The following is a 24,612-nucleotide window of genomic DNA, read 5'->3' on the forward strand; positions in this document are numbered from 1 at the left end:
AAGTTCTTCTGCTTACCTGTTTAGCAATGGCTTTGCTATCCAACTTGTTATACACTTTCCGGATTCTCGCTACTGTCAAGGAGGACACAGATAGTGCATAGAGACCAAAGGACACCTTTTCTTCTGGAACTAATGACACAGGAGAAGGGATAACACCTTCGGATTTTGCATCTTTACCTACAAAAGAATAATTCTTTTCAGAATAATCAGTTGTTTTCCCTATCCTAATACAAAGTTTTTATTGTTTTATTCTTACTATAATTTTATCAGTGGGTGAAGCTGAAAATCTTTTCAAGTTGGAATAAGAAACCTGAACTTAAAAACTATTTTACTTAATTTTCAGCTTTTCATTTATTTCTCTCATTAGAAATTAGGAACAACTATTTAGTCATAAGACCTTACATTTCAAGTTTAAAATATGCTCAACATATAGCATAATGTGAAGGAAAAAAATTAATTTTATCTAACAAATTGTAAAATATCCCTAAGAATAAAGGGAAGGAAAACAAGTGGAATAGCTGTGAGCTTTGCATTACTTGATCTCTTCAGCATGAAGATCAGCTATGCCTCTCCAGATTCATCTGGACAACACAGCACAGAAGTGAAGAGCATACATTTTGGAACTAAATGCTGTGAGTTTCAATCTTGTTTTACAACTTAAAAGCTGGGTGACCTGCGTAAATGTGCCTTAGTTTCCTCATCTGCAAAATGGGGATGACAATGACAGTTCCAACTCAATGTTCTAAGATGAATATGAGGGGCTCATAACAAATATGTCCTTCATGTGTACTAACTTACTTATCACATGCAAGTGCTCAGTAAGCGTCAGCTCTTATTATATGTTATTTAATCAAGAATATGAATAAAAGGACAAATTACATAGTCATACGATTTTTTTATTCTACAATATACTTGTCCTGACTCTTTTGAGACCCTAGGTAGAACTAGAATAAGGCAAAGAAAGACATCACCTAGAAGGGCAACTACAAATCAATTTCAGCTTAATATTAGTTTTTTTATTTTATATATTTTTTGAGAGAAAACATAATAAAAAATGGACTATAGGAATAAAAGGATGAGGAAAAATGATGCTAATTGGCTAGTCACAAGAATATAGGTTTATCTGAACCCACTCTAACAAGAGTAGCAACACTTTAAACTGCTTCATGTAATAGGAAAAATTGTAGAAAGAGAACAGGGTTAAGGTTAGGCTCTTAAAGAGTATATACCTACATCTTTGAGCCAATAAGAGAACCTGGAAAATAAGCAACAAAGAATAAAGACAAAGAATCAGGGAAGTGCAGTAAGATCAATGGAGGAAAGCACTGCAAAAAGAAGTGAAAATGGTTAATAGTATCATGTTAAGGGAAATTAGGAGAGAAGGTCCTTTTCTCAGATAAACATATGCACAGTTTTATATACAGGTACACATCTATGCTGCATGGGTTGAGCCTCATTCAACTTTGAGAACTAAGAGTAAGTTACTCACATGGCATGCACACAGCCTGAAAGCTTCCAACATAATTTGGTCCAAGTTCATAAATGGTAGTAATATTTGAAGGAGGTAAAACTTCTTCTAGAAAATGGGTAGGTCCCAGGCGCCAAACCAATGAAGCAATCTGGCGTTGTGCAGGTGGAGTGCCAATGTAGGCATAAACTGTGCTCACCACGGGGGGATTCACAGAGCCTGAACCCCCAGGAGTACTGTGAACATAATGAAGCTACAAAGCAGACAAAACAAAGGTGTGAGATGAAGAAAAACATTTTTACCAGGAAACTAATTAGTTAGCCTGTATATTTTCTCATGGTCACCCAACTTTACAAATGTATAAATACAGGTTGAGAAAACTAAGGACAGGTTAAGATTCTGGGATCTGTAATCACAGATGAAAAGATGTTATCAAATTCTCAAAGAAAATGAAACTAATGCTAGAAATGGTAATAATTGAACATAGAAATACTATCATGGTCTGGTTGTTCTGCATGTCAAACTAATGATGCTTCTCTGAAATTTTAGGGTTAATATAAAAATAGAGAGCTTCCTACTATGGAATTAATGCAGTCTTAAAATTGGTCGTAGGGCTGGGGTTGTGGCTTAGTGGTAGAGTGCTTGCCTAGCATGTGTGAAGAACTGGGTTCTGTTCTCAGCACCATATATAATTAAATAAAATAAAGGTCCATTGACATCTAAAAAGTTATATTAAAAAAATTAGTTGTAACATTCATTGTGAGTCTGTTAACTAAAGTTATGGATGAAAATGTCTTATAGGAGTGAAGAGTTGTAAAATATTAGAGAAAATTTAGAAAAATAAAGTCTATATTTAGTCTCCATGTAAAACAATAACCCTTACTGATTGACATTCTCAGATTTGAAATAACACTTCTGTTTACTGACAAGGTGCCTAACATCAATCATTTATAATAAATCTATAATTAGATAGTGTATAAGATAAAAGGAAATCAAGTTGCTCCTTATACAAGCAGATCTTATCACCTAATGAAATGAGAGACACTTCCATTGACTGTTTTGTCATAACATCATCCCAGCATTAGATCACATCCATGATTCTATATATTAAAGAACAGTCTCAGGTGATATTCATACAAGACTATGACAACTCATAGGGACAGCAATGATGATGATGTAAATATATCAGTGATTAATCTCCTATCCCTCAACTCTAGAAACTGAGGACATTTTTTGTTTTTAGTGATGGTAATATTAGAAGCAACCTACTAGACAATCTACAAACTCGGTTTAAATGTAGTCATGTAAATGAAGAAATAAAAAATGATGCCCATGGGATGTGTTTTGGGGTTTATCATAATGAAACATTATGTTGCAATTGGAACACTATTATCATAAGGAAGGAAATATATTCACAGAAGCTGTTGTTTTCACACAGGACACAATTTTGCCTTTGTTACTGCTTCAAATGAAATAATTAAGAAGGACACTACCTTTTTTAAGAGCTTGATAGCTGAGTTCTGTAGAAAGTAACTACAGATTCAGTATGACTTATTCAAAATGTATGGGATCCGAAATATTTCAGATTTTAGTCTTTCAGATTTTGGAATATTTACATAGACTTTACTAGTTGACCATCTCTAATCTGAAATTCAGATGCTCTAAAATTTGAAACTTTTTATATCATGTTAGTATTTGAAAAGTTGTAGAATTTTGGAGCATTTGGATTTTTGTATTGGAGATGCTCAACCTGGGGCAACATTCATAGTAATTTGGAACATAGAATTTCACCTGATTCTTTATTGGTTACTTAAATTTTCTTCTAATTATGAAACTATAGCAATCTAGAGGATTGCTTATGCAGTCATTTATTTATATATCTACAATGATTATCAGAGACAAATCTAGGTGATCAAAAGCAAAGAAAAACCAATTCTAGCTCTAGAGAAATACAGTCTTCTAAGTTGGGTGTCAACATACTTTATATACAAACAGAGATACAAAAATTTGTGGTATATGTGTGTATTAAGAATTGTAATGCAAAAAAAAAAGTACATGTATAAAGGGAAAAAAAATAGCGTTACCTTAGATTAGGTAGAGGGAAGTGAAAGGAGGGGAAGGCAGAGGGATGTAGGATAAGAAAGATAGTAGAATGAAACAGACATTATTACTTTATGTATATATGTGACTGTATGACCAATATGATTCTACAATATGTATACTCAGAAAAATGAGAAATTATATCCCATCTATGTATGATATATCAAAGTATATAAGTGAATTCTACTGTCTTGTATAACTAATTAAAATAAATAAAAATTTAAAAAAAGAGAAATACAGTTTTCTAGATTAAATCAGAATGGTAACAATGAAGTGACAAAGTAATGTATTCATAGTTTACTTAGATATCCTGAAACTTGTGTCTCTAGTGTGAAAAAGAATTTAGCAATCTGACCCAAGGGCTGACAAAGTCAGTAACTCCTTTAGGACCCTATAATCCCTCCTCTCTCTTCTTCTTAATAAAATAATAAGAGCTAGTTAGCCACATGACTCTAACATACTGTTGAAACAGGCACTGAAAGTCAACTTAAAATTAAGATAGTAATCTTAAAAACACTCCCACAATCTACATTATATATATTTATGAATATGTCAAAATGAACCCCATTATTATGTGTAACTATAATGTACTAATAAAAACATTAAAAAATACTTCTGCAAAATATATACACACACCCCACATATACACATACCTTCTTAAGCTATCTTGCAAACTGGTGCATTTAAAAGTATAATATGCTTACCTTTACAGTGTTAACAAGCTGTCCATCAATATAGAGGGCTGCAGTACTGTTTTTCAGCATGCCTTTGCTCATCACCAAAACCAGATGATGCCACTGTCCCTCAACTATAAGCTCTCCACATCGAAAGCGGGCACAGCATGGCAGAATCTCATAAAAAGAGGATTCTTCACTAAAATCATCAACTAAAATGAGGGAAAGATGTATAAAACTTTTGGCAGTATCCTCCTTGTTCTGATAATAATTCATATTCAGATCAGCATATTTTGATTTTTAAGCTAAAATAAAATGATGATGCACATGAAGATTCCCTGTTCACTTAATAACCATGGCTGTAGTAAGAAATAAAGCCTAGAATCTAGGCATGCTCTCATCTGCTAAAGTACTTACAATTACATTCAAAGAAAGTTACAATAGCTAATGAAGTAAAAAAGAAACAAGCTAAATGGATGATAAAAGTTACCATAAACAATAAAAAGAGACTAGTTGACACCAAAACCAAAAATAAACAAGTGGGACTACATCGATCTGTACAGCTTCTGTACAGAAAAGGAAACAATCAACATAGTGAAAAGGCAATTTACGGAATGACATAAAATACACACAAACTACATATCTGATAAGGGGTAATCTCTAATATATACATACATAACTCAAACAACTTGATAATAAAGAAGCTAGTAGATGAATTTCTTCTAAGACACAAAAAATAGCTGACGGGTACACAAACACAAGCTCAACAACACTAATCATCAGAAAAATACAAACAAAAATCGAAATAATTTAGCACCTCACACCTGTCAGGATGGCTATCATCAAAAAACAAAAAATAAGCAATGGTGGGGAGGATGAGAAATTGGAAGTCTTGGGCACTGTTGGTGGAAAAGCAAAAGGGTTTTCTGTCATGATATAGAAAACAGCATGGAGGTTCTTCAACAAATTGAAAATAAAACTACCAGATGATCTAGCAATCCCACTTCTGGGTATTTATCCAAAAAAACTTAAATCATGATCTCAAAGAGACACTATATTAAGACACTATATTAACTATATTACAGAATGGCAGCAAAAGGTCATTCTGCCTTAAAAATATTAAAATGACGTTTTTATACTTTCTAGATTCAAAGGAGAAAATAGAAAAAGACAAATACTGACCATAATTTTGGAGTAATTCCTCTTTAGTGGAAACAATCAGAGACCGGTCTTTTGCTGACAGAACTACAGCAAGGCACACGTAATGCTGCTCAGAAGAATTTGCTCGGCGAACAATAGTAAGGAGTCTGACGGGGTGGTTATTAGGAGGAGAACTGAAGTGTTCAATACAAAACCAGCTAGAATAGCTTAAGCCAGATGGAGGAGGGAAGAATCTTTCACCTGAAATAAAAGTGGCAAAATAAAAATGAAAGAGTGTTTTGACTCATATTTATATTTAAAAAGAGGCCAACAAAAGCATATAAAGGAACTACTGAAAAATGAAGTATTTACCAGAGCCAATGCCGCTGACCACAGCCCCATCATTAAGACATGTTGTGACAGCAGTATTTGTAGGGGCATTATGAGGAGCCAAACTAGGCAGAAACAGGCAGCTATTGAAGAAAAGACAACATATATATTAGAGATAACTATTTCTTCTCTTAACACTATGGATGTACCACAGTGAAATAAACTGCCAGTATATAAAAGAGATAAAAGATCAAAAAATAAATCTGAATATCTAGAAAAACCCTTCCTGTGTTTTAATTATGTGAGAGTATTAAACAAAATGCTTTAAAATATCTAACAACGTGTTAGGTTTAAACTCTTAAAAATTAAGATATAATTTGAATATGTAAAACACAAATGTATAACCTCAATCACAGCATTAGGATAATTTAATCACTGTATAAAAACTTCCCTTGTGCCCATTTCTAATCACTATCTCTTCTTTCCACTATTCTGATTAGTTTTGATTATTCCCAACCATCCATTGTTTGAAAATGACCCATGACTACATGTTTAAAATCCAACTACAGAGTTAGATAAATGTGTAAGAATCCCAAAAAACAATGTATACATGTACATATTATCTACTAGCAGTCTAAGAATTCACAGATCTAGCTATTTATGAAAATACACAAATAACAATAAGAGAGTTTGTACTGGCTCATATTTACATTGATAGCGGGGCAAATAAAGATAAAAACTTTATAATCTAGCTGTTAGATCTATTAGCATTTGTATCTACTTCGAGGCAGGTGCACTTAAAAAATATCTAGGTTCTCTGAGATTCTTTATTGCTGCTTGTGCTACTGTAGAATTTTCTGTCACTTAAATTAATTTGTTCATTAGAAGTGATAATCATTGAATATTGATAATGTATAAGATACTATGTTAGGTAATTTGTGGGATAGCATGATGACAAAACCTAGGCTAGGAGGTTTTCACCTAATTTAAATTAACATATTATCGCTATATATTCATATTTATTATATCAGGGGTGTGCAAACTTTCAGGAGATGGCCAGATGATAAACATTTTGTGCTCTATGAGTTAGTAACTCTGTCATTTGCTATCAAGAATATCAAAGTCTGAAGACACAGTGCCAAAGCAGCCATACAAAATGCTATGTTCTAATAACACTTCATCCATAAGAAATAAAAAAACCTTACCAAAAAAAAAAAGCAGATTTGGCAAATGGGCCTTAGATTACTGACTCATTTATTACATTGATTTATTTAACATAATAATTAATTTAAAATAATTACACTAGAAATCTTGAAATAGTATTCTCAAAGAACACAAATTATTTGAATATACATAGTATAGTATATACTATAATTGGTATTTACCAAGTAAATTTAAAACAAAAGATTCAATTGCAAAGTTACAAAGCAGAAAATAAAACAATAGAATAAGGCTATTTTACAATTTCCTTACCCAAACCCTTCAAGGGATGTGTCAAATTCAACAAATGCTGGAGTAACTGATGACCCGTGAAGTCTGATGTCATGCGGGGTTGTCATGGAGACCAGACACTTCACCCTGGTTAAGGGTACAGTGCTACCTTCTGCGGATTTTACCAGGCTCTTGCTTATCCGGTAATGGTTATCTTCAGGTAAGCTAAAAACACTATCAGAACCCAGACCTTCCAGAGATGTGATCATACTATCTATAAGTCAAAGAAAATCTCTTAGTGAAAATACCATGCAGAATTTTAAAATAACTTTACAAGGCTAATTTATTTTTAAATACCATTTTTAAATTTCAATATGTAATTATTTTCTTTTTAAATACTAAGGGCACTAACCAAATTTAATGTACTTTATGTTCCTTTTTAAACTTAAATAGGCTATTCCATTTTTTACTTTAAACTAAATTAATATGCACACTACAGAAACACTGGAAACTAGAGTACAATTAAGAATAAAAATCACCAATAATCACCTGTTAAAATGTAATTTAAGAATTCTGTACTGATTTATAAAACAGTTTATGCTTTTATTTTATAAAACTACTTTTTATCATTTCTCTTAGAGAAGAAAGTAAAATATTCTAGAAGCATTACAATAAAAAGAAACAGGCCGTCTTATGAGAAACTATCAGAGATAAACAGCTACAACTTGATTTCTCTATCTTCCCCCTATTTGAATTTTTTTCTTTATAACTATTAAGATTAAATTTGTGATCACAAAATTGAATTTAAGAATTCCTATGTATGTGTAAATGGAAACAATTTCAAGAATGAAAAGGCAAATTTTAAGCAAACCGTCCTGTCTTCCTAGGAATGTATCACAACTACAATGGAGAATACATTCCCTGTGAAGTTGAACCACATGGGTACACGTAACTGTTTTTCTCATATGTGCCGGAAATTCAGACAACCATGAAAATATTAATTTTCTCAGGGAAAGGAGCTATTTTTCATTTTTAATCTTATCAAAAGATAATAATTCTAAAGAATGATGTAAAGTATAAATATAACACAAAAATTATATATAAAGGTCTTGGGATATAGTTCAGTGGTTTGAGGGCTTGCCTAGTATGTGCAAGGCCCTGGGTTCAATCCCCAGTACCATGTACATACATACATATATACATACCATGTATATTAATTATTACAATAATAGTTACAAACACTGAAGTACTTTGTTTTCTGCTAAACTGTATTGAAATTCAAAAGCTCGTAAAGCTTCCATAACACAGTAGTTGTTAATCACTGGTAATAAATAGCAGGAAGAATGAGACTGAAATAATGGTTGAATCTCTCTGACATCAGAATTCTCACCCCCCAAATCAAGGAGTTGATCTAAGATGACCTCTACAAAGCAACCAGTCTACTTTTCTAAATATTCTTTTGCCTGTTTCACTAGTAATACTCACCTTAATCTATCAAAACACAAGTCTTATTATCATGGCTAACAATAATACAAAATGATGTAGAAAGTAAAAATGAGCAAAACTACAGAATTAACCTGGAGAGGAAATCCAGTGCAACTGGCTTCCCTGGGAACACCTCTGGAGTGGATGGTCTCCATGACAGCCTGGTATTCAGTGCCTGCATTCTGCTAACTCCCCAGATCAGGTTTCTATCAGCCTAATGCAAAATCTTCTCCTTGGAGGCTTCTCAGCAATACTTACTACATCTCTCCCTATGAAACTACTATCTGCTATTTTCCTATGAGGTTCTCTATTCATTTTAAAAACACTGGCGTTTCATTCTCAATCTTGTTTATATTAATTCTTGCCATTGGATGAGAGGATGTCACAACATCTACATGAATAACCCATCTCACACAGACTGTATTGTACAATGAGCATTTACCTATGCTTCATACCTGAAACTATCAGGCTTCACTTATTTCCCCATCAGAACTACAACTCCTTGATATGGTACTTTAACTATTTTCATCAGTATTTCTATTTTCCTGTCCTCCACAACTTTTCTGCAGCAGGTGTCCTGTAAATCCACAGCCTGGTAATAATAACCCAATCAACCATTCCCTAGTTTAGGCAGCAAAGGCTACTTGAGAAACAAATACTTGATCCACTGAGAAAGGGGTGCTCTTCCTCCCACACCAAGGCTTATTCTGCCCATAGCTCTCATCTCCTCTGGATCCTTACACCACCAAGCTCCTCTCCCCCACCCTCACTTAATTGACTTGACTGTGTGTCTCTGTTTAAATAACAACAAACCCTTTCTGTCTTTCCCTTTATAAACTTGAAATAATATTCATCCCTCACATAATTTTCACAAATAAAAGAAACCAACAAACAGAATGTCAAAGTCAACTTACTTCTCATCTCTGGCTCGTAACACAGTGAACTTGGTTTGTGGACCCTATATTGCTTTAGCAGTTTTTTGTCCCAGGCACCACAATTTAAAGGACTTGCCAAACGTAAAAACTCTCTAAATAAGAAACAGAGCAAAGTTATTCTTTGACTGAGACTATATATAATTCAGAGACCAAATATAAACAAGAAGTTAGATTTAACAAATTATAACAGACTAGTTAAATTACAAAAGAAATGCAAAATTATTGTGAAATGACATACAATATTAACTTCATATTTGATCACTATATATCTATAGATCTACTAGGTAGTTTTCAAAATTCAAAAGCTCAAGTCCAATTATGTCTGAAACCAAACTTATACCTAAACCTATAGTTTTTCAGATGTTCTGCATCTCATTGAAATGTACTTGGATTTTCATTCTTTCTCAGGATTTTAATATTCAAAAAATCAGGAAATTCTGTTGATTCTACTTCCCCCAAATATCGTAAATCCCATCTTTTCATTCTTGCTAATACCACCCAGATCAATTACAGTATTTTTGTGTTCTTGAAGGAGAATCTTAATTACCTCCTGTGTCCCTTCATCACGACAGTTAGTACCTTTCAAAACTTAAACCTATTCAATGACACTCTATTGCTTAAGTCTCTCAGAGGCTGTTCAATATTAGTAGATGGAAACCCAAAATTCTCAAAATGACTCAGTACCACACATAAGATGATTTCTACCTCAATCCTAACATTCACTGCTCTCATTTTTCCCCCAATCATAAATAGTTCTCAAGGCATACAAAATTCTTAAAACTTCCTATGAATATATTCCTTTGTTGCTCTGGACTATCAAAATTGCCTTTCTTATTGCTGAGAATATTCTTTCCACCACTTCTTTCTTATCTGACTAGTTTTCTTCCATAATTTGTTTCTTAATTGCCATTTCCCCCACAAAGTCTCTTCTTCTGAGACACCCCTGCAAAAAGTCTGGGTAAGTTACTTATATAAACTGTATAACACTGCTTTTATAGAAATGAATACACAACATTTTAATTGCCTACTTACCTGACTATGTTCTTTACTAGAAAATATATTTTATGAGAGCATGAATTTTTCTTTTGCTATCTACCAATGTTCCCCCAGTTCCTAACATATAGTAAGGGTTTTAAAAAAAAGGATAATTCATATCTCTAGGTTAGGAAATAACAGTAATGAATAAAGAATATTGAATATCTATAATCTTTACAAATGTGCTGCTTCTGTTCTTATTTCAAACATGGAAAAGATATAGACTATTATGAAGGACTAGAATATAAATATACGGAGCATGTCCTCTTGAAATGTGCTGCACAGAGATATAAAAAATTGTCCAGGAATTATACATAATAGTATTCTTCAGTATTCTGTCATTTATGGCATCATATACAAAAAAAGAATTCTGTATTTTCAATTTTCTCTGTCACCAAAAAAAATAAAGGTTTAAAACCCTGTAGCCATTAAAATGTTACACATAAGTAGTTTATGATCTGTGGCTTTTAAGTAGCAAGAGATGAGCACTATGGGCAGAATAAGCATTGGTGAGGGAGGAGGAGCACACTTTTCTCAAAGAATTGAGGATTTCTTTCCCTTTTTCAATCCATGGCTCATCACTTGACTATTCCAAGCATTCACTGTAAGAACGGATCATGTCCAAATGGCTGATTTTTCACTGCTTATTGTTTATCTTGCTATCTTGTACAAATTATTTGTATGAGACAATCTCTCCAACTTCCTCTACTTTTCAAGTAGAGGATTATAAAAAAGGATATGGGGAAATATCAATGCTACCCTCAAAGCTATAAGACTGAATCTATCCACCAGCTGACAGATGAGGGGAGTGTGACTGTCTTTCATCTTGACTTCAGGATGATGAAAGTATTGATGATTAGTATCATCAAGGCCGAGCACACTGACACAACACTGCTTGACAAATGTTTACCATATATGTTTTTCTTAACCCACCATTTGTTTGTGGATTAAGAAAAACATATTAAGAATGCTTGTAGAAGTGTTATATGGCAGGAATACTTGAATAGTATTTAAAAATAATCTAATGAATAGAACAGCATATAGTCCAAAAATGATAAAATGAGTACATTTTTATAAGAAAGAACACAATGATTTATGTACTAAATCTATTTGGCTATGTAATTACAAGAAAAATATAGAAAAAATTTAAAACCTAGCAAGTTTCATGCCTCAAACATAACAGCACTATTTGTCTTGCATTACAAGAGGTTTTCAAAAATATACTTTTGGATGATTTTAAAAAACCCCGTAGTCATCTACAAAATATTATTCAGTAATAAAAAGAAACTATTGATACATATAACTTGTATGCATCTCAAGAACATTATGGTGTGAAAACTGTCAATCTCAAAAGGTCATATACCACATAACCTCAGATATATAATACTTTCAAAAGAAAAAATTATGGAGATGAAGAACAGAGCAGTGGTTTCTAAGACTTGGGAATGGTGGAAGATAAGGGAGTGGGTATGTCAATAAACGGGAAGCCTTGGGAGATATTTGTGACATCTTGGATTGTGTGACGGTCACATAAATTTACACATGGATAATAAAAGAGAATAGATGGATAATAAAGAGAACCTCATACACACATAGATATATCATACCAACATCCATTTCTTGACTCTAATGCTGTCTGATAGTTACATGTAAGAGTTAACTTGAGGAAACTACATGACGGCAGCAAGGAACCTCTCATCTTTACAAATTATTGTGAATATCTAATTATTTCAAAACAAAAAAATAGAGAAGTCCATTTTATAAGTTATTACATAGAAAAAGTTCTTAAATATATAGATTTAAGTCCTACATATAATTAACATAATTTTATTTTTAAAAGAAAATGAGTTTGCTAGATTTAAGTAGAAGAAATAACCAAAGGACAGAAACATTGTTCACTAATAAGCAGATTTGTTTCAAAGTGCTATATTTTAAGTATTTTGTCCACTTTTGTTGTTTTGCTTTTGCCCAGAGTAACTGAATGTGCCCACCATAGTGAGAACTCTTGAATCATGAAGACTCCAGGAATGGTTATGACTGTGGCCAATTTAACATGAAAAAAAGACTTACTGACCTCAGCACCATGGGCTCCAGGGCCTGAGAGGCCAAGCGTTCAAACATGCGCTGCAGGGGTGGGTGCAGAGAGTGGTCCTCGTCAGCCAGAGCAGCACTGCACCTCTGCAGTAGCCGTGCATGAAGACCAGCTTCACACATGACTTGCTGGTTTCTTTCTGTGTGCACCAGGGATTGTAAAATATTTGCCACAGCAAGTTGAAGGTCCAAAGCATGCTAAAGTCAACAAAGAAATCCATGTCACCATGGAATTCTTAGTGACATAGGTGACAGTTCTTCCTACTTGAAGCATACCTTTCAATATGAGGAATCTAGATGTTTCATAATACATTCAAATAAAATAAGTAACTATCTTAGAGTAATACAGCCACTTCCAGAACAGAGCCATGCAAAAATCCGATACTTTAAATTTGGAGAAGCACACACAGCTGACTCCACACTCTTCCAATTCCTTTGGATCACATGACTATATAGCCAATAGTAGTTCTATATTTACAGAAATATTAAGTGCAAAGGGTTTTTCTTTACATCTAATAGCTAGATAGCTGAAATGAAGGCTTATCATTTACATTTGGGACATGTTAGGCCCTAGAGGCCATACAACATTTTAACAAAAATAGTTCCCTGAACTCCAACTCATCGGAACTTTTGAGTGCTATAAGCCAAAACAATTAAATAGCTCAAAGTAGTATCTTCAGTCATTTTTCTTTATTTATCATTCATTAATAATTTCCACTGATAAGCAAGATTTACAAGAGGAAACAATTATTCTAACTTCAGAAGTAACCATCTTGGTTGCCTCTGTAACTAATGAATTATATTCTAATATATACACATACACTACACATCCTAGAAGGTAAGACTCAAATAGCAAAATGCTGTTTTTTCCTTTACCTACTTTAGTATTGATAGGTTACACTTCACAACACTTTCCTTCTTCCTGCCCTCCCCCTCAGCTCATATATACACACATTCCTTTCAGTCATTAAAGATGGGAAGGAACCAATATATCCAAACCTACTTCTGGCTGTGTCACTGACCCAACAGAGGCCAGGAGGTCCAGCATAGCAAGCATGGCTCCAGGATGGATGATGACGGCATCAGAGCTCTGGAGAGGGGATGCTGCCACATGCAGTTTCAGGTCAGCAACATTTTTTGCAGGGCAGACAGGGGGAGTTGAGACAGAATGATATGCATGCCTATAAAAAGAAAGAAAGAAGAATTATTTGGCTTTTAATTCCGACTACATTCTCAATTCATTTTCTTCATCTTTTACTCACTGATAAGCAAAATGCCTTACAACTCAGGGATGGGTTATAAACACTTTATGCATGGAATATAAAAAAGTAATATGTTACTAACTCTCAATGAGTCACATATAGACAATTATCAATTCTTCTTGACTCTGATATGTCCTTACCATTTACTATTTGGGTTATTTCATTAAAAAATGGCATTACTCCAGGTGATATAAAGAATAGCTAAAAAAATCACAGAAATAGATTCAAAGCTCTAGAAAGATCAAAGTTCAAACAATATTTGATGAGTGATCAAGTTAATTTAATCTCTCGATGAGACTGTTTTCTTTTGCAATTGCCTGTGTTTTCAATCCTTCATTAAACCATGGACAACACAAGGTCAAATGGTTTATGGTTTATTCTATAACCAGGGTAACTTGAGTCAGAGTTGGCTCAGAGTCCTGGGAACCTAAGGGTAAACATATTAAGCATCATGGAAGTTTTCCTTCAGATTATTTAGAATACAATCACCTCTTAAATAAATTACTACCACTGACAATACTCATTCCATTTTTTAAGAACTTAGAAGGCATATATATTCATGTACTGAATGTGCAGGTTTCTTCTTATCAATGTTGTCTCCTTTCTATTTAATACTATTAATCTACAACATGAATTTTGCACACTTTGCATCTTGGCACTAAGAAAAAGATGCTTGTGGCTATGGTCTATAGGAGCTTGTTGTTCTGATGAGTTGGACTCATTATCTTATTTGTCTAATGCTGAGCTCTTGTCACTGGGAGTAGTGCAGTTTCAGCTCTCTGGCATGAAAGCAGCTTGGGAAACAGACGCTTTACATCAGTGAATTAGTAGCAAAGAATTGGCAACTGCCATGTTTTCAAAAAAAAAAAAAAAGCACATTCTCTTTTTAAACAGAGATTCTAGGAAGTATTCGGCTTCACTTACAAAACAGCACATGGACTCTCCTAATTTATTTGGAAGTCAAAGGCATATCCTCTACCCATTCATTTTTTTTCACATCTTGTATGTTGCTGTTTTTCATTCAAAAAAATTTAATTTCTAAACTTACTAAGAAAGATATTTCTAAATCTTGTATCCTTCTATGTTGCTCCCTTTGTCCTTAAAACATTTTGATCTACCTAGAAAAAAAAAGATTTATAATTCTTCTATCCTCTAGTAGAGATTCCCAATCATTGATTTCAGATATTTCATAAAAAGTATTTCATTATATACAAAAAGTAATCCAAATTTGAGAAAAAAGATTCTAATTGAATTTATACTTACTTCCAACTATTACTGAAGTAACAAATTTAATACAGATTAGAATTTAAAGTATGACTAAACCAGAAAGACATCTTTATGTCTTTGGAAAATAAATTCTTTCCAAAAATATAACTATTATAGTGATAAATTTTAAAAAATCTTAAATAACAATATTTTCATAAAGAAATTATGTGATTTTCAACCAGAAAAATACTGCAAACATTGTTAAAATCTAAACTTATTAACTGGTACTTATTAACTAAAATTAGGTATATTATGACAGAGATTGTTAAAATCTAAACTTATTAACTGGTACTTATTAACTAAAATTAGGTATATTATGACAGGGATTAAACAATCTTAATTATTATTAAACCCCATAGGGTACAACCACTTTTTAAATTTATGAATAATGCTAGGTTAATTAAATAGTTAATTCACAAGCAAGAGATAACACTGGCTAAGACAGTTCTATCTTTGTTCAATGACATTTCAAAAGTCAGTTAATTTTTAAGCTGAATTTATTTTTAAAAGTTACAAAAATTGCTAAATATTTCAACCTAAATTCTCATATATTTAAGATTAATTTATCTCTTTCAGAAATACACAGTTAAATGTTTAAATTCTGAATCTGCTTAACTTTATCAAGTGTGCAAGGACACTGAATAATGGACTCCATATTTTCATGATAACTAGTTCTTGTTAATTTGCCTAGTAACTAGTACTTGTCATCTTTTCCTGCATGGCAGATCTCTTTGGTATAGTTTTGATTATTTTGGATTTTGTTTTCACTTCCTCTAACTCTGAACACTGTTCAGCTATAATTTGGCTAGGTCTTTCTCCCCAGTCTTTAAAAAAATTAGAGAAGAATCTTCAGGATTTTACATGTCAGACAAATACCACAAATTCAACTCTTTCTTAGCATCTCATTGTTTTACAGATTATAAACACATAGTACAACAGTATTTTTTCCTTTTGCCAAAAACAAACAAACAAAAAAACAAAACCCCATGTTTGTGCAAAAGAAAAAGATGTCCATGAACTGATGTGATTTTTTTTTGAGAATTTCTAAAAAATGTGTGACTAAAATTCTATTTTCAAAAGGTAATGTATTTGAATTTGTTAAGTAAAAGCAATGTATTATTTACTTATTTATGATTTTTATTTTTAAATATAATGAATGGAACCTGACTGGAATGACAACCTGAAAATGTTAACATGAATGGTATTAGCATGAACAATATCAAGGGCTTCTCATCTTTGGGATAACATCAATATGTAACTCTGATGGAGAACTCACATGGATTAGAAGGTACATTCAACTAGTTCTACTAATTCGGCAGCAGTTTTCCCTTTAGGACCTGATATTTCTACATGTAACTACTACAAGCAATGAGAAAATATTTCTGATTTTTTAAAGCTATAAATAATTATACCAAGGAAGAAAATGCTGTTTTCCCTTTTTTAGCTGCCATTTAAATAGCAGAGGTTCTAATGGATGTTTTAAAAAAATGTATTTCTTTAATCTGTAAATCTCTCTTTTGTGGGTCTGAGTTAATATTTTATAAAGGACAATAGTTTTTAGCTTCTTACCATTTATGATATAATCACTATATTTTAAAATTATTTCTCTAGTGTTCAGTAGTTCTTTGGGATAGTAAGCATACATTAATTTTCAAACACAAAAATCTCTTACTTTATTAATTTTAGCAACAGAAAGTTATAAGTAAATTTGAATTTATTTAGCTTCCTGAATTAAAATCAGCTATTAAAAAATATAAAAGAGACATGGCAAGAGCTAGGGTTGTGGTTCAGTGGTAAAATTCTCACATAGCATACACAATGTGCTGGGTTTGATCCTCAGCACCAAATAAAATAAATAAATAAAGGTATAAAAATATTTTTAAAAAAAGAGGGAGAGAGACAGACAGACATGGGCTGGGGATGTGGCTCAGTGATAGAGCACTTTATTCATGTGAGAGGCCTTGGGTTTCATCTCTAGCATGGCCATTAAAGAAAGAAAGAAGAAATAGTAGTTTGGGGACACAAATATAATGTATAATATTGAATTCATTTAAGACTATGTTGAACAATGCCATTGTTAACTATAATGAGATGTAAGCCCTAGTATAAATTTAAGAGGAAAGGAAACTATGTCTTTCCACTTACCTAATGAATACTACTATAGATATGTAGTCAATCCTCAGTATACCTAGGAGACTTATTCCCAGACCCCCCGTGGATATAAAAATCCATGGATGCTCATCACTTATACACAGTGGCACAGTATTGGCATATAAACTAAGCTCATCCTCTGATACACTTTAAATCCTCTCTAGATTTTTTTTATAATACCTACTATAATACAAACACATTACATGAATAGTTCTTATACTGTATTGTTTAGGAATAATAAGAAATAAAAAGTCTCAACATGTTCAGAACAATCACAATTTTTAAAAAATATTTTCAATCTGAGGTTGGTTGGACCTATACATAGAAGGCTGGCTATATTCCGTGCTGAAATATAGAATGTGTGATGAATACTTTTGAGGCTCTAACTACAACCACATTCCTGTTTAAAAATCTGAACAAAAGTATAAAACAATATACTCATGTTTCTCTCAAAAGTTATACCTAGAGGTATTTATAAGAGTTATTACTTGAGGAAAACAGAGAAAAGAAGACTACTTGATGCCAACTGTAAGAACTATGATCACTCTGAGTGCAGGTTGCAAATGAAATCTTAAATGAATGTTAATTGTATTTTTGTCAATCAACGCTTTTATTTTTTTTTAGATTTATAAACTTTACATTCAAGGTAGATTGGATCAGCTTATAGACTTATAGGAAATGGATGAACATAAGAACTGGGGTAGGTTTTCTTCTTCACTTTTTTCAAAGTTTAGCTTTGACAACTCTCCATTAGAGAATCATATTTCAATTGGTTAAGCTTGATTAAGAAAATACACATTTACTTCCAGTGCTATGAGTTCATTTTGGAGTAACAGTAAAAACCAAAGAATGACCCCCAACAACAATGAAAGTGAAAAGAAAAAGTGGACAGTATCTAAAGAGGCAGTACATCTTCATTTCTATTTTAATATATGATATGCCTGCTATAAAAACAAAATGTGTAGTTGTGAATGACATGAATGACAAAATTCTATATGTTCTTCATAGTTTCATAGCATGTATTTTATTCTCATTAATATACAAAAGGGAAATTAATAAACTTAAAACCTAAAAAAAGTATAAAAAGTAATCAAATAGCCAGAACCCTTCTGAAGTTACAAACACAACCACCACATTAACACATAAGTAAGCACAGGAAAAACCCACACAGATAAAGATTGACTTCTCTTATAAGATCAGTACCTTTTCCTTGACAAAGCTGGTGTCCCCCAAGGAGAGGGGAGAGAAGACTCACTTGTCAGGCAAGGAGGAATCTGTTCTGCACGACTACAGACAACAAAACAGACAGGGTGGTTTAGAGAGGTTAGAAGAGAGCACCAGATTGGCAGTTGGTTAGTTTCACAAGAAAGTTTAATAAGGAGCATCCTCCATATTCAGCAGGAATGAGGAACAAGACTACACCTCATGCACTGAGTGACACAGAAGAGTATGCATGTGTAAGGCAGGTGCTTATCCCTATTAATGTGAACATTTAACACATTTGTTAAGTAAGTGCTGTAGACCCTCTTTTTAATAATTCAAACTAAAAACGAGTTATAGCAACTAGAATAAGTAGAGAACAGAAGTTGAATCTGATTATGCAAATTTATAGTTTATTCCTACAATACCACACAATCTCATGTTTTCCTGGAAGAAATATATATATATATATATATATATAGAGAGAGAGAGAGAGAGAGAGAGTCTATTTTGGGTACAATATAGAAACAATTCACTTATTAAAAAAACCTATGTAACTGGTAAAAGTGATGATGCTAAGAACAGATAACTTAGCAGCATGATCACTCTTACATTATTTTTAAAGTGAGAACTTAATTGAAAACACAGTAGAAGCACTGAAAATAGTGCTTTAGATAAAATGGCTCTCCAATGTTCTTACTTAGAAACCTGGATTTTCCCCATCACAGAATTTGTCACAATACATTATAATTATTTATGTGACTATATTTTCAGCTAAAGGACAGCAAGGACCAAGGCAGTCTTGTACAGAACTGAATCCTGAATGACAGAATGCACAATGATTCAGCATGCAGGAGGTTTTCATTAAACACTTATTTACTGAGGGAAAGAGTAAATGACTCTGAAGGATCTTGAACTTGATGATTCAAGACACTAATTAATATGACTCAGAGAGCTATATCACTTTTCAAGAATTATGAAATGTTGAGAATGAGGTTATCTGCCATTTGTCTGGACATAAGTATAATCATAAGTATATTCTCCTGTTGATAATTAGTATCTGTAAATCTGCTGCACCTAATGTTTTTTAAGGATAAAGAGGAAAAAAAGAACAATAGTAAACATCATTAATAAAGGAAATTTCATAAAAATTCATTAATAAAGGAAATTATTCTATTAAGTGCAATATGAGCTACTTGAACCTGAATTTACAAATAACACACTTCCATGCTGAAAAACTTAGCATGATGTCAATGGTATTATTCCCAAGTGCTACGCTTCAAGCAAACAGGACAGATGATTCATTTGTTTTCATTTTCCTTTGTAATGCATAATTCAAATCTAATGTGGAGCATTAATGCTGAGTAGACCCTGTAATTTGGAAGTCAGCCATACCTGTCAAAAGAATCTGTGGCTACTTTGTAGAGGTAAATAAAGAGTTTACTGCAGTGCCGTAAAGTGGGTGACACTGTGTCCACTGAGATCACATCTTCCTCTAGCAGTCTTTGAAATGGCTGTGTGTTTGAGGGGAAGACATTCATGGCACTTATTTTTCTTAGGTCTGAGAAGCAGCCAAGAAATCGAACAGCATCTGCCAACTTTTCATACTGAATCTCTGTTTTGAAGAAATGAGAGTTAGCTGGCTCATAGCGCATTGCTGCAGTCAATGTGCAGAACACCGTGTGGAGAAGTTCAAATACTTGATTCTGGTTCACTTTCTCCCAGCCATTCTTGGGGGGAGAGCTCAAAGATCTTTCCATAGCAACAAGCAAGGATGTAATGTACACAAATCCTCCAACTTTCCTAAAAACTGTTCTTGAACGATGGCTTTCTCGAAGGACTGAAAGGAGGGCCTATAGGGAACAAAAGACAAAAAGAAACATAATTAAAATATTTTTAAGTCAAGTAAAAAAGCTACTATATATAAATATCAAAGGGGAACACCAATCTATGAACATTTGATATAAAGGTTATTGTCATTTACCCAATAACTAGTTCTATAAACCACATCAAATATCGTGCTGATTAAAAAATGCCACTATTAAGAGTCAGAAGATAACTTCAGGTAACACCATCCTACATTTCTTTTGATAGAATGAGGTTATAACAAAATGTTGGCTTAAAAAGCTTTTTCTATCTGTAATTGATAATGTTATCAATTAATTCAGTGATTTCACAAAATCATATTATTAAGTAAGTAAAATAAATATTTTCATCTGATTTTACACCATCATGCATTATACATGACTGTGTATGCACATATAAATTGATTAATTCTAGGAGGAATTTGAGAGATGATCTGGGTGGGCAAGATTTGAGGTCTTTTAATTCATATGAAATGCTCATATTCTCATGTCTTTGAAAAAAGATTCCCTTCAGAGGACTTATCAGACATTCTCTCTGCAAAATGAATTGAGAGAAATAAGAGTATGCCCTTTCCAAGAACAGCTATAAGCAGTAAGAAAGAAAACCTAAAGCAAATAAGTAAATCAAACTTTAATAACTATCAGTTATTTATTGAATTGTCTGTGGTACTTTTAACTTTGCTTATTTTAAAAATACCACATTATGATATCACCTACTATTTTACTGAACACTTACCACGGACTAGGCACTGAGTGCTTTCATGCATTGTGTTATTTAATCTTCTCAATAATCCTACAAATTAGATACTACAGCTTGAGTATCTCTTATCCAAAATTCTTGGAACCAAGAGATTTTTAAGGTTTATTCAGAATATTTGCATGTAGGAATGTGACCTAAGCTTAAATGTGAAAGCCATTTATGTTTTGTATGCACCTTATACACACAGCCTGAAGGTAAACTGATGTTATATTTTAAAAATTTTTGCCATAAAACAGTTTTATAGCATGGAATTTTTCACTTGTGGCTCTTGTGGGCTCCACTCCTTTCCTTTCTAAGACAACATCAGTACTTGGAAGACAACAAATATTTATTATTACTAAGACACAATTTATAGTCTTCCCAGTTAATACATTTGAAAAAAAATCATTTTATTAAAATATCTAAAACATTTATGATGACATATTGGAAAGGCTACATAATAGTATGTCAATATATATAATCACCTTTTGAAGTATACTGCTTCAGAAATTTTAAAGATTTCAATATATGTACCTAAGTCTTAATTCATTATGTTGAAAGATAGGAAATATGAAATTTGTATATGTAAATGAAATGTAAAACCACAGTATATTTCTTCCACTATTTTGCAAAAAAGAAATTTCCACTTTAGTAATATTTGGTAATAATATAGTTTCCATATCCTGTCAAATTTAATAAACTGTATTTATACTTGTAATGTAACTCATATTGATAGAAGATTTTTAGCAATAAAAAAAGTTATACAACCTAGACTGGAGATTAAATGCAAAAGCTACACAGAAAGCCTAGCTTCAAATTCTGACTCCAACATTCAACTGTTTTACCATACTAGTTACTCAATCTTTCTGTGCCCAGTGTCCTTTTATGTAAAATGGTAAAAATAACAACAAATTAGCTTACTGTATACACATGTAAAGCCCTTAACAAAATGCCTGGCACATAAGCCTACCGCTATCTTTGAAAACACTGGGACAAAAATTGACAAGTATAGTCATATATCACTTTAACAATGGAGACATGTTATGTGAAATTATTTCATTGTTGTGTGAACACTGGAGTGTACTTATATGATGCTAGATGGCACAGCCCATCCACACCTAGGCTACATGGTACAATAAAATAACTAGATGACAAAAATTTTCACCTCCATTTTAATCTTATGAGACCAGTTATGTATATGTGGTCTGTCATTAGATCAAAAATGTTTGTACACAGCACATGACAATATAATTTTATAAATGACAAAAAGTTCAGAGTTAAAGTAAAATGTACAAAAATCATATAGTTAGTTATAATTATGATAGAGATTAGGAAAAAAAGTGCTTATTAATCCTAAATTAAATACTCTGTATTACATCTTTCTGGGTAGATCCATCTCTTCCTCAAAACTGGTTATCTTTTGAGTATCTTATATTAGAGCATAATCTCAGTGTTTGAAAGCTTTCAAGTAAATCAAACTTTAATAACTATAATTGCTTTAGTTGATTTAATTGCTTAAAATCAATAAATGAAGATGAGTAGCAAGCATTAAAGTTACAATGATATCTGTATGCTCAGTGGTTAGACAAAATTATCACTTACATCTGCATTAACTAATGAATGCAATTCAAATTTGTGTGTCAGCAGAATTGTACTATAGAACACATTATGGGATTTCAGGTTTGTACACAAAATAATTTCTAATTAAATTACATAAGTCTACAATATATGCAAGTTGAATAGAGGCACTGAGGCAGTCCTGAAAGTGGCAAAAACAGAAAATGAAATTGAGATCTTAAGTTCTCCCTACTGCTTTTCAGCCCTAAAATTTCATGCCCTCAAAGAAGAAGAATGCTAGATGGCTCATATCAGCTTTTAAGTCAGCTGTCATAGTTTCGGGAATTCTGTGAGTTAGTTGTTAAAGGTAGTCATAATTGAAAAATAAGTTATAAATTTGCAGCTAAGTACATTATTTTAAAAACAAATGTAATTTTCTATATTTTACTATTATCAATGCATGTGAAAATACTGTAATGGGGGCTACTGTTCATCTCCTCCCAATCCACATTTATCAACTTTGAGGCCTATAACAGGCATCAGTGGGAGTACTATGCTATGGAAATCAGTAAACACCATACCTCAGGTACCCCTCCAGCCTAAGTTAGTTATTAATATTAACTAGAACAATGCCTCAAAATTATGGATTAGCTGATTACATCTTATCTCTACCTGCCAGTATTTTACAAATCCAATTAAGAAGGTATCAAAAGGGGGTGGGGGGTGTATGCCAAAAACATTGGGAGGGCTGGGCGCAGTGGTGAATGCCTATAATGCCAGCGCTCCAGAGGCTGAGACAGGAGGACTACAAGTTCAAAGCCAGCCTCAGCCAAGATGAAGTGCTAAGCAACTCAATGAGACCCTGTCTCTAAATCAATACAAAATAGGTCTGTGAGTGTGGCTCAGTGGTTGAGTGCCCTTGAGTTCAATCCCCTGTACCAAAAAACCCCCAAACATTGGCAGTCTTAATATCTTTTGAAGTCCTTTGTTTTCTCCCCAAAATTCATTCAAATATATAAATGTTTCTCAAATACTAATATTGAGTTAGACTTCTGTTTTGCCTATGAGATAAATAATATTATTGCCTTTTAAAAATTGCATACTTGAAATTATCATTATGCTCAAAACAGGATGAAATACACAAAAACATAAAGAAAAAAATGCAAACTTTTTTATTATGGATGAGAAATTTAGCTAAATAAAACACAAAGACAATTCTTGTTATGTCTGTGTGTAAAAAGGGGTATGTAGGAGACCAGATGCCCCCAAGTATTCCCTTTTGTTTAAGAATTATTTTGAGCTGAAGGCAATTAAGAAACAGATACAAAAGAAAAGCTCTATGCCCTCCCCATCTGTTTAAAAACAGGACATAAACTTACATAGGTTTCTGCATTCTCCTTGCTTTTCTACCAAGAAGGATCAAGTTTCATCATGAAGACAAAATCAGACTCCTGTCAACCTAGATAAGGTGCTAGAGGAATCTACACAACAAACTTTATTTGCTAGTTGTTACCTATGATTCATTTGCCTTCCTATAATTTTCCTTACCTATGGTCCATTTCTTTTATCTTGTCTCTCTCTAAAATTCAGCTGTTCTTTGTTGAAGATGATATGTAACTTGGAGTTCTAGCCATCTCTTTGAGAACTACTCTTTCCCTGTGCATGTTGACACATACACATGAGTTTACAGGCTATGTAGGATCTTCTGCTTGTTTTTCTCTCACTAATCTGTCCTTATTTATAGGGGTCATTTCCAGCTAAAAACTGAGGAGGATAGTGGGAACATTATTTTTTCCTCCCTTACAGGTCAGAGTACCAGAGAAACAAGTGTGAGGGTAGAGAGATAAGTCACTAGGGTCTTAAAGTTCAGGTTAAACATGCTG

General features: G+C 32.8%; 1 protein-coding gene across 10 annotated transcripts in view; it reads right to left on the reverse strand.

The window, feature by feature from the left end:
- The window catches only part of Wdfy3 (WD repeat and FYVE domain containing 3), a 249,231-nt gene that overhangs the window by 96,860 nt on the left and 127,759 nt on the right, over positions 1-24,612 (reverse strand). For 9 of the 10 annotated variants that reach the window (XM_078021529.1, XM_078021535.1, XM_078021532.1 and 6 more), the window contains 11 exons: positions 19,964-20,421; positions 18,572-18,655; positions 13,693-13,870; positions 12,673-12,887; positions 9,543-9,655; positions 7,186-7,417; positions 5,755-5,855; positions 5,425-5,643; positions 4,273-4,454; positions 1,490-1,721; positions 17-177 (listed from right to left, as the gene is read on the reverse strand). In XM_078021529.1, the coding sequence (XP_077877655.1) occupies positions 17-177; positions 1,490-1,721; positions 4,273-4,454; positions 5,425-5,643; positions 5,755-5,855; positions 7,186-7,417; positions 9,543-9,655; positions 12,673-12,887; positions 13,693-13,870; positions 18,572-18,655; positions 19,964-20,421 (2,175 nt within the window). The remainder of the gene's footprint in view (positions 1-16; positions 178-1,489; positions 1,722-4,272; positions 4,455-5,424; positions 5,644-5,754; positions 5,856-7,185; positions 7,418-9,542; positions 9,656-12,672; positions 12,888-13,692; positions 13,871-18,571; positions 18,656-19,963; positions 20,422-24,612) is intronic. The other variant, XM_078021534.1, reaches the window with a different exon arrangement.

Source organism: Ictidomys tridecemlineatus, chromosome 9 (genome assembly GCF_052094955.1).
Source record: "Ictidomys tridecemlineatus isolate mIctTri1 chromosome 9, mIctTri1.hap1, whole genome shotgun sequence".
Classification (NCBI taxonomy): Eukaryota; Metazoa; Chordata; class Mammalia; order Rodentia; family Sciuridae; genus Ictidomys; species Ictidomys tridecemlineatus.